This window comes from Octopus bimaculoides, chromosome 16 (assembly GCF_046866305.1).
Source record: "Octopus bimaculoides isolate indiv1 chromosome 16, ASM4686630v1, whole genome shotgun sequence".
In the NCBI taxonomy this organism is placed as follows: domain Eukaryota; kingdom Metazoa; phylum Mollusca; class Cephalopoda; order Octopoda; family Octopodidae; genus Octopus; species Octopus bimaculoides.
The window spans coordinates 45,384,470-45,396,711 of NC_142943.1; the positions used below are offsets into that span (position 1 = coordinate 45,384,470).

The 12,242-nt window shown below is 36.1% G+C and overlaps 1 protein-coding gene across 1 annotated transcript; it reads right to left on the reverse strand.

The window, feature by feature from the left end:
• Positions 1–6,088: 6,088 nt before the first annotated feature.
• On the reverse strand, positions 6,089–11,773 carry LOC106877394 (uncharacterized). The gene is made up of 2 exons (XM_014926290.3): positions 11,657–11,773; positions 6,089–7,154 (listed from the first exon to the last, which is right to left on the reverse strand). The coding sequence occupies exon 2, from the start codon at positions 7,127–7,129 to the stop codon at positions 6,194–6,196; it is 936 nt and encodes a 311-aa protein (XP_014781776.1). The 5' UTR covers positions 7,130–7,154; positions 11,657–11,773; the 3' UTR covers positions 6,089–6,193.
• Positions 11,774–12,242: the final 469 nt, after the last annotated feature.

The window sequence follows — 12,242 nt, forward strand, 5'->3', positions numbered from 1 at the left end:
TATCATCCAATTTTAAATTTTATTCAATATACTTACAACCCTCCTCCTTAAAAAAAGAAAACTACACTCAGCACGTAAGAATTACCAGTCGGGTTGCACTTTCAGCAAGTGTCTTCTACAATAAACTCCAGGCCAATTCAATGATTTGTAAGTGGATTTGATAGGTGGAAACTGAAAGAAACTTACTCTGTGTGTGTGTGCGCGCGCGTAAGATCCAAGGATTATATATATAAGGATATATATATATATAATTTATATTATCATATGACTGAACGCCACGCATCCATTTCCATGTAAGTGTTTATAGTTGTTTATGTTGGATACAAACGTTTTAGAGATCTTTTTGGGTTGTTTTATGATTTATATTCTTGTTTATTTGTTTGATGCTGAGTTTTATTTCCTTTTCGTGTGACTTATGTTGGTGTCTTTTGTTGGCGCTTCTCTACGGTTTTATAAGGTTTGCTATTTCTAATGTGTAATGAGGGCTGTAAATTTTTATACGAGGGTTGTATATTTTTCTATTATCCTATGGGATATGTTTTCCATTGAGTCTATAATTATTTTATTGAATGTATGTACTATAATGTCAATGTCAATGATTGTGGTGTTGTTTAATGTATGTACTGCAGTGTCTATGGTGGTGGTTGTAATGTAAAATATATGTACTGCCGTATCTATGCTGGTAATTGTTTTGTTGAATATTTTGTAGTAAACACTCTACACAACCTATGTTGATGACTGTGGTGTTGTTGATTGTATGTACTATAGCGTCTATGTTGGTGATTGTGATATTGTCACATTCTGAAAGCTTTGAGTCTTATTTCCGGTAGACATCCTTAATTTTATAAAAGTGTTGCTGTTTTGTTCTTTGATGTGTGAAAGCATTGTGCTGATAGATAGCTGGTATTTGGCTAAGGTGCTTCCAAAGAAATTGACACTTGTCATGAATACTGTTGTGAAATTCACACAAATCTCTTCTACTTCAGTGAATTCTATCCACGCTAACCAGCTTTTGCGATACCTCAAAGATAGGATTTCTGGCGCTGTATTGATCAACCTGGACCAGTTTAATTCATTTGATGGGGGTCATCTATGAATACTTGGTAGTTGTGCGATGCCCAACTGGGTTTGATCCAATATTCTATAGCTGATCTAGTGGCATCGGCCGTTGATGGTGGCAAACGGTCATCTATTGGAACTGTATGATATCACATGCTCATACTTTCAAAGGTGTTCTCTCTCATCATTTTGGTTGTTGAGCTATTGTTGTAGAAGCAAGTGTTGATAGGTAACTCGTTCGAGCTGGAACAAATCTTGTCAGTATGCATGTATGGCAACACTGGAAGTCGAAGTGATTGATACCATATTGAAAGGAGAGAAGAAGCTTATAGGAAACAGATTGACGAGGAAAAGTAGTGGTGTTGGAGTCCAGCACCCTGACAGGAAACTTCACGTTGGCCGTCGGCGAATGCATCGAGCATTGTTGGGCAGGTGAACTGGTTTAAGTGCTTAGAATTTGGTTTGGTTCAGATCTCCGTGTGGGTAGGAACTGGAATAATAGGAACCCAGAAATGGATTAAAAGGATCTTTGAAAGGTTAATTGTGAACGTACTAGTCGGCTATTTGCTTCATCATCGTTTGATCACCGTGTCTAACTCTAACTGCATCCAACCAGAAAGGAGCATCTGCTTTTTAGCTTCTTGTGGAATGAGTAAGTTCTGCTACTTAGAACATTTATCTGTTGCCAATATACACTTTACACAGCGTTCAATATGCTATGCTACGGCTAATGACTCGCAGTAAATGCCAAAGCTGTAACATCGACAGAGATTCCTAGACAGTAAATAAGTGTGAGCACAGTTTGTTAGGCACGGCTTTTAATAGATCGTTTCTTTTTCGTTTGGATTGGTCTTGCGGAAGGAACTGTACATATGGCATTTACAGGTCTTCAGAGACGGATGAAGTGAATGCCTTCCAACAGTTGTGGAAAAGGTAAAGAGAGAAGTGGTGATATGTCAGTAGGCAAGACTGGAGTGTCTTTCATTGGATGCGGTCTAAGGTGCCCTGTGTGCATACCAATAACACTATTCTTAAATATGAGGGTAGTAATATTGCAGGTTTGGAATGTGTGTGTGTGTGTGTGTGTGTGTGTGTGTGTGTGTGTGTGTGTGTGGTTGCAATACTATCCCAGATGTGGGAACAGTAATCCATTGTAGACAGTGCCTGAGTTTTGAAGTGGATTAGTTACTGTTAGGGGTTGGGGGCTGAAGTATTTTGTGGTTTTCAAGAGGAAGACCAAAGTTGTGATGTCGCGTTTGTTATATTAAGTGAATATATCACTTGAATTGATTGTAAAGGTTTCTAGTGACATGCTGTCTATGTTTAGCAGTTGTGGGATGGATGAGGGTGGGTGTGTTGTAAGATTTTCTTCATATGTGCAGCGATTGTATTTTCTGTTGTTAAAAGAGACAACAATGGTATGGCCCTACTAGAGGGTGTTTTTGAGGTTCCTATTCATAGAGTTAGGGCAGATTCAGGTTGAAATGTTATTTCTAATAACATTTAGTCGTTAGTCAGTGCGTGGAAAGACATCTCATGTTGTGCAAATTTTTCCTGAAACCAAAGTAAGTGTATCGAATATATAATGGTATTTGATTTAGGCTAAAATCAGCAATTCTTAAGAGAGAGGGTTAGTTAATACTATCAACCAAGTATTTAAGTGGTACTTTATTTTATCAAACCAGAAAGGATGAAAGAGAAAATAGACGTTGGTGCGATTTGAACTCAGAACGCAAAGCGCGGAAGCATCACAAGGTATTTTCTGATGCTTTACGATTCTGCCTATTTACCAGCCTTATAATGACTGTTTCTGATTTGGGCACAAGGCTAGTGTATTTTTGAAGGGAGGGTATTTGACAATACCATTGATCCTAGTTCTTGACTTGTGCTTTATTTTATCGACCCTAAAAGGGTAAAAGACAAAATTGACGTCGGTAACAATTGAACTTAGATCGCAGAGAAACGGAAGAAATGCTGCCAAAGAAAAAGAAAAAAGAAAAAAAATCCGGACGTTATAATGATTCTGTCAGTTCACCGGATTGTATCAAATTTGTTCTGAATATTATTTACTAATTACTCTATTATTTTCAGAAATTACTTTTTTTTTTGTGTACACATTAAATTCTGCATGCTGGTTGCAAAACCTGCATGAGCGTATGCGGGCGAACAGCTTTGTAGGGAACAGTGGTATCATGTCTGCATCTCTTTACATATATAGGGATAATTCGTGAGCAAATATTGAGTGATGGGGCAATTTGAAAAACGGTGTAGAGGGAGTATCCAAGATCACTGCATGAAAACCAGTTAATAAGGTCAGTGTTAATGTAATTCTGGGGTTTGTATGATCACCAATAGATGGATACTTCTGGACAAATAACTGACTTGGTCATCTTACAATAACAGTGTAGATCATCGTCTAAGTTACAGGTTTGTAATGCGTAATGTCCTTCTCGCAACCCATCTGCAGTCCATGTTGCCCCTAATTCTTTGAAAGTGCTTAGTGACTTATATTTTGCTTTTTATTAGTAATGTGTAATGTCCTTATGTGAAGGGATGTGGCCTAGTGGTTGGGCTGGAGAACTTGCGACTGGAAGGTCGTGTTCGATACCTGGGCTGAGCGATACATTGGGCGGCGAGCTGGCTGAAACGTTAGCATGCCGGGCGAAATGCTTAGCGGTATTTCGTCTGTCTTTACGTTCTGAGTTCAAATTCCGTCGAGGTTGACTCTGCTTTTCACCCTTTCGGGGTCGATAAATTAAGTCCCTGTTGCGTACTGGGGTCGATCTAATCGACTGGCCCCACTCACCCCAAATTTCGGGCCTTGTGCCTAGAGTAGAAAAGAATACGTTGTCTACTTGGATAAGGGTCGTCATTTCATATGACTCCTATCTTACATGCCTGAAATTAATAATAAATAACATCTGCTACAGAAAGGCTCATCGCAGACTGATAACCCCAAATCTTGCAAACATAAGGTGCCAATGGTCTCTAATGGCTGCGGTCAACTGAATGCTAAATATCCTTTTTCTTATTTCTTATCCCAATCAGACTATTATAAAATTCCTCGTAAAGCCATTGTTATTCTTTATAAAAAATGTATAATACTCCACAACCCACTTATTGCTTTCAGTTAGTATTGTATAAACCCACAACAACGCATTAATTGCTCCACATAGCTGGTTGTCAAAGTTCTTGATATTGTAGTAGTTGTTGTTCGCTTGTTAGATAGTAAGCAACTTAGCGAATTTGATAGTATATAGAGTGCACTTTTTTTCCAAAATGTCCCAGGTCCTACATGTGAAGTTAGGCATCCTATATGTATTAATCCACTAAAAAAATAGTTTCCTGAATATGCACTGCTGAAATTAAGATACAGCTAATATGGCAATGCATCTTTTGTGTCATTAAATACAGTAGGTAGTTACCCACCTGATTAAATAGTTAGCTTGGTGGTTTGTTAGTTTGTACAGTAAATCAGCTAGTGAGCTAGTTACCTATCTAGTAAACTAGTCAGCTTGCTAGTTAGTCAGTCAGTCAGGTTCTAAGTTAGCTAGTTAGCTATCTAACCAGTTAGCTAGCTAGTTAGTTAGCTAGTTAGTTATGTAGTTACTTTGCAAGTTAGTTTGCCAGCTGGTTAGTTAATTAAGCGTGCTCAGTTAATGGTTGTCTTGGGTTACACAAATAACTGTAACCACAATAATGTACCAGAGTTTTCTATTACTTCAGTGGACATCACAGAATTTGAAGTTTACTGAGGAATCTAAGAGGGAAAAATCAAGACACGCTGCTCTAAAAGGAATATTTTTCACAGGGAAATGGTAATTTAATTTCAAGGTAAACATGTATACACACATGGAAATCTATATGGAAATTATGTAGGTACGTACATGTATGTATGTATGTATGTATGTATGTATGTATGTATGTATGTATGTATGTATGTATGTATGCATGCATGCATCAGTGTGCGTATACGTGTGTGGATGTGTGTGTCTACATACACACACACAAACACACATATAGAATACGTTTGAGAATACAAACGAAAGAAAAAGTACACAATATGTGTTGTAGAATTTATTTATTCCTTCGAAGCAGACGATTCCTTCCGTCGTTACTTTCACTTGTGTACGCTCGTCCGGGCGCTCACGCGATATATATATATATATATATATATATATATATATATATATATATATATATATATATATATATATATAGATAGATAGATAGATACACACACACACGCACGCACACACACACATAAACTCAACAAGAAAGAACTATAAACTTTAGAGCACAACATAGCACAATATATTAAACTCCAAAAATTCGACTTCAATGCACAACCATGTACAATGTTGCATATAGCATGGAACTGGTTAAAACAGATGCAGAGAGTATCTCATATATATATATATATATATATATATATATATATATATATATATATATATATATATATATATATATATATACATATATAAGTATAAATATAAAATATATACATATGCAAATATATACATATATGTATATGTCTATCTATCTATCTATCTATCTATCTATCTATCTATCTATCTATCTATCTTTTGTACATATTTGTGCACTAAGGTTACCATTGGTTTCATGTTAAGAAAAATATCTTAATATGTTAACAATTTTTCTAGCCGATCACATGGAGTAATAATATTTGCCTCCATTTTGGATAAAAAAAACGAAAAATGTCGGGAATTTACAAAAAAGAGATTTTTCCCACGATATTTCGTGTTTTCATCGAAACTGGAGACGAACATCATTCCTCCATGTAATCGATTTGAAAAGTTACTGAGATATTAAGAAATTTTTCTTAACATGAAACCAATGGTAGTCTTAATACACAAATAAAGAAATTTTATCCACCAATGCAGTGTTGAACTCTCATTCTCATTGTTCGATGTTTACATGTATTGTATTGTATACACACACACACACACACACACATACACACATATATATGTATATATATATGGATTTTACACAAACTCTTAAATATATCAACCAAAAAGTTTTTGATGGTTTATGAGACTGTAAAAAAGTAAAAAAAAAAATAAATAAAATAAACTAAATGAAAAAGAAATGTAAGATACAACTATTTTCAGTCAATTTCGGTGGTCAATTCGTGCACGGTTTGGTTCTCCGGTGTTGAGCGCTTTCCGGTAAATAGTTTCCATATACTCTGTCGTATGGCACCGTCACAGAGCCAAGCGAACGGTATCAATAACGATCCTATGAAATGAACGATAGAAGACGTTTTTGCAAGATGGTTGTTGTTGCCGTTGGAGTCAATGAAAGCTAACATTGTGATGGTGGACGACATAGATATTACGTGTACTACAATTAGAAGAACACTGATTACCGCCACCGCACCCAGCACGTTGAATGATTTCCAAGGTTTCTCTTCGTTTCTGATAGCAATATACAGTAGCAAACTGAGGCAGACGACAATAGCACAAAGGAACAATATCGTACAAATTAGCTGACTCCATATTATAACGTCTGACAGCATAACTATACAGAAAGGAATCTCGTTTTCTGGTTGGCTAGAAGAGAGAGCAATCTCTTTAAGAAATATTACACCCCATATACCGCCAATTAAAATTAACTGAAAATAAATGAATTTCCGTTTTTGATGTTGATTGGGCATGAAATGTTGCACTATGAAATCGATACAGATCGGAAATGTGAAATATTTTGTCCCATCTTCCAGCACGAGGTATAAAAATATGATAAAAGCACAACTACTGCGTGGCATATCTGGATACATATGGATATGCACCGTATAGAAGTAGTAAAACAAAGCAAAAAACGCATAGTTGAGTATATAGTTTAAGGAAGCTAGGCATTTTGCTTTTCTGTAAGAGCAACGATCTTGAACAATGACAAACAGTAGGAATCCATTGAACAGGAACATGATGATGGCAGAAATTAAGGAAGCCAAAAACATCCCGGAGAGTGTTACTGGATGTGGTTCCATATCTGTAAAATTCATATCTGCGTATTCATAATCGTTAGAGATATGCGTGTCCTCCATTGTGGTTGATGTGAAAATCTGCAATCTGAAACGAAATTAGAAGACCGATTAAACAGTGTCAGCTTTTTTTTTTTAAGAACAAGATAACACATTTTAAGCAAAAGAAAAAAAGGGGGACAAGATATAACAACTTCTCTCAACCTCAGTACTTGCTATTTGACTGCTATTTATTTTATAACTTATACATACATACATACGTACATATGTACATACATACATACATGCATACATACATGCATACATACATACATACATACATACATACATACATACATACATACATACATACATGCTCACGTGTAAATATATATATTGCCTACAGCCACAGTGTATCATTTGTCCCTTTCTTATGGGCAGAATCAGCACAGCTGATATATAGTGAACTGGATTACTGGCGTAATGCAAGTTATTGTTTGTTTAAAGGTGGAGGCGCGGGTGGAGGAAAGTGGATGGTACAATTTGCATGGGTTTGCATGAAAGTGCTTTCTGTTCTGAAGAAGGATCACAAACTACGTATTATTTTATCGTATAAATTGGGGGTTAATACGATTTCGCCCAGAGATCACGTTTTCAAAATTTCATTTCCCCACCGCAATTTCTTAATTTGTAACATTTTTCGAAATTTTTTTTAAAGTTTAATTTTTCTTAAAGAAATACTCAATATCCCTTCCCTCACCTCGCCCATCCATCACCTACCCGCTTTCAAAAAGCTAAAGCCTCCCAATGTTTCACTTTCGTCTGATGTTTTACGCATGCAGACGCAAAAAATATGTCTGAATAGATACTGAAATTCTTTCTGTTGTTATCGCACTGCTGGACAGTGCCACTGAGAAACCCATGGCAAGGCGAAATGACGTTATCTGACAGTTCTGGCAGTCGTAGCAGACGATGTTCGTCCATCAACGATATAATTTCGAGTGCTTTTACACACCACATTTACTTATGAGCGTTTCTCTCGGGGTAAGTGACGCAATATTCTGTGTTCTAATACAACCTCCATGTTAAGTTGGAGATCAAGATTATATTTTGGTATTAATACTGCTTCTGTCGTTATCAACTATTTTTGAAAACGCCCACTGGCTATTTGCAGCACTAGTACCTGCATAGACACTGAAATTCTATGTCGTTGATGGGAGGTTCGGCTGTTATTGCGCTGTTGGATTGTTGCCACTGAGACACCCAGAGCAGGGTGAAATGACGTTTTCTAGCAGTTCCGACAGCAGTAGCAGACGATTCTCGTCTGTGAACGATATAATTTCGAGTGCTTTTATGTACCACTAGTCCTTATGAGAGTAGGACATCACCTTTACACACACACACACATTCTCTCTCTCTCTCTCTCTCTCTCTCTCTCCCCTCTCTCTCCTCAACATTTCCAAGGCCGTTGTTCTGCCAGAATTTCTTCTCTTGTTCTTCCTCTTAAGTTTTTTAATCGTGAAACTCATCATTCTACTAATTCCCACCATTTCACTGACAATTTCTCCTCCGGTAAGAACTGTTTCTATTCTAGCAGTTTCTTTTCTCGAACACCTACATGTCATACGGAATTCTCTCCCCGTTCTTGCTTTCCTAACATATAATTATTTCTTTATTGCCCACAAGGGGTTAAACATAGACAGGACAAACAAGGACAGACAAACGGATTAAGTCGATTACATCGACCCAGTGCGTAACTGGTACTTATTTAATCGACCCTGAAAGGATGAAAGTCGACCTCGGCGGAATTTGAACTCAGAACGTAACGGCAGACGAAATACCGCTAAGCATTTCGCCCGGCGCGCTAACGTTTCTGCCAGCTCTGTATCGATCGCTTTATAGTTTAGAGCAGATTCTCGATAGATTTTCTTTTTCTTTTTTCTGTAATTCCCAACAATAACTGCAACAACGCACAGATATATCAAACATATATTTGTACAATCATATATGCACATATATACTCCATATCTGTCTGTCTGTCTGTCTGCCAGCCTGGGTGCATACCTATGTACATACGTAGAATTTATGTATGTATGCATTTGTATGTATGTATGTATGTATGTATGTATGTATGTATGTATGTATGTATGTATTTATTTATGTATATATGAAGAGTTGTCAATATGAGCACAAAACCGACAATAACATTTTGACCAGTTATTTGAAATAACCAGTCATATATTGCTTGACGATATAGAAATATGTATGTATGTATGTATGTATGTATGTATGTATGTATGTATATATGTCATTATTTAGTTTTATTTTGAGAGTTCTGGCCAAGAGAAAAAAAAGCCGGTTTCTAACCTAGATCCAAGACATCTTCATTGGAAGTTCAACATTAACAGGCTATTTTTGTCTGTCTGTCTGTATGTATGTATGTATGTATGTATGTTTGCATGTATGTATATGCATATACTTCTGTGTTTTATTTTATGCATATATTCTCATGCAAATAGTTGCATGTCGAGACTTGCTCATATACTGATAGACATATAAATTATAGACTTCTAGAAAGTTTTACAGATTTTTACACTTCCAGTGACGGCTTGGATCTGTTGTAGTCTTCGAATTAGCTTTTTCCTTTCTGGTTTTGAGATGCCTAATTTCTCACAATTGGTAATTAAGCAGTATATTACATATCCCAGTGCCTCAATAATTACAGGTATAAACCTGAACTTGTAATCTTGATAGAGTAGTTGTAGATTTCTCAATAATTCATTGTAAGTATTTCCATTTTCACTGATCTTTAGCTTTATGTTAACATCTGCCGGGCAGCTGATTTCCACAACTATACACAGTTTCTCTTCTCTATCACAAATTACTATGTCAGTTCTATTATGTTTACATTTTATTTAGGTCTTCACTGGGATATTCCTCCAGTACTCCTTTTTATTATGAGTGGCTACAGTTTCTACCATACTGCAGGTTCTGATTTCTTATTTCTTGTGTGTGTATGTATGTATGTATGTATGTATGTATGTATGTATGTATGTATGTATGTATGCATTTAAGACCTATAGAGGCTCTAAGCACTTAGACAAATTTTGGTGCCCCATATGTATGTAATTCAAAATATAATCAATAATTAACCATAAAATAGATCTTTATTTTTCAAAATGAAGCAAATCTAACAGTAAGATGGAAAATAATGTTTATTTTTGTATACTTCTACTTGTATACTTTTCTCCTACATTTTTTATTGCACAGTCTTTGATCAGATTCTCACTGTGATATCATGAACACTTTGAAATTATATTTCCGACCATATTGCTACTTTGAATATACTTAGTAAGTATAGTGTGACTTCTTTTGTGCCGTAAACCTTTACCATTTCTGTGGTGGCCCCCTTCTTCTTGATAGCCTAAGTACGTGCTTATTTTGCTTGATGGTTAATCCAGCGCTGTGTGTATGTATGTATGTATGTATGTTTGCATGTATGTATGCATGTGTGTATATATGTATGTATGTATGTATGTATGTATGTATGTATGTACGTATACATGTACGTATGTGTGTATGTGTGTGTATGTATGTATGTATGTAAGTATGTGTGTGTATGTATGTATGTATATACGTACGTACGTATGCGTGTGTGTGTGTACGTATGTATGCATCTGCGTACTTCCGGTTATTCTATCCTACTATTGGTGGTTTCTGTGATAAGCTACACATACACACACACATACACACACACATATACACACACACATACACACAAACACACACACACACACACACACACACACACACACACACACACACACACACACACGTGTATTTCGTTATTAACAATGAAATCAAACATTCGCACAAACACTCACATGCATTCAAACGTACACACATATGAGTATGTGTTTGTATATATGTCTATCTGTGTGTTTGCGTGTGTACAAATTTTAAACTGCCAAAACAAGAACAAACAGATAAGATAAAACAAATGAAATGAAACCACATCTTATGTTTGCCTCTCGAGCAAGAAAATCGACGAATGACGAAATGAATTCTGTGCAATTAATGAATTTACGTGCCCACAAGGCAATTGCTGACATCATGATAAGTCATCAGACTTTAAGTGTGAACACATCAGATGTCTGCAAAAGTGGACCATTAATCGTAGACGTCTTAAATATGTATCAACGTGTGAGCTATGTGGTTACCCGACTCAATCTTCCACAAATTACCTTACCGTCTTAAAATGCACGGACACGTTGATTAATGTAATCCACTGCGTTCTATATCTGAAAAGACGGCTGGTTAGTCAAAGCTTAGATTAATAGCTTAGATTAAACAACAAAAACATTCTTGAATAGATTCATCGAAGGTACTTTTAAAGAATTGCATCGCAACTCTTCGTTGGACTTGTCAAGTTCTGAAATATAAGAGTTGGCTTATAATAGAGAGGTCATCTCTTTCTACATAATTCCAATATCGTTATCGTTACCACTACCAACGCCAGGTTACTATTTTGTTATTTTACAATGGAATTATTCTACAGTAACAGCTAAAAGAAGTGGAATACGATAAGTGAAAAAAAAGTTCCGTACTTACTTGTAATGAGTAGCGTTGTGGTGGGTTGTTGCCTCTGTACTTGCTTGTTACCGCCAGACAAATACCTCCATTACTGAAAACTGCAGTTTCCTGCTCGCTTACTTATATATATATATATATATATATATATATATATATATATATATATACACGTATGTGTGTGTGTGTGTGTGTGTGTGTGTGTGTGTGTGTGTGTGTGTGTGTGAATTTATGTATATATATGTCTCTATCTATTTCACTTTAATTTCTTTTTGGTATCTCTACCTTTCTTTCTTTTTTCTATCTTTCTTTTTCTCTCTGTCTTTGTCTGTCCGTTTGTTTCTCTTTCACGTATTTCTGTTCTCTTTTTTTTCTCATCCCTTTTCTTCCTTTTCTTTTCTTTCATACACTTTGAGTCTCACCCTTTCTGTTTCTCTCCCCCTACCATGCCCCCCTCTTTACTTCCCCTCATATATTTCTATATCTCATTAACAAATTCTCTCTCCTCCCACACATTTGACCCCTTTCTTTCTCCTTTCTCCCTCTCTATCGATTGTACTTTTCCCATCTCATTGCCCCTCTCTCTCTGTTTCTCTTCTATCTCATT

What these genes read in the sequence shown, in the direction of transcription:
- LOC106877394 (XM_014926290.3), bottom strand. Translation starts at nt 7,129, where the DNA reads ATGGAGGACACGCATATCTCTAACGATTATGAATACGCAGATATGAAT.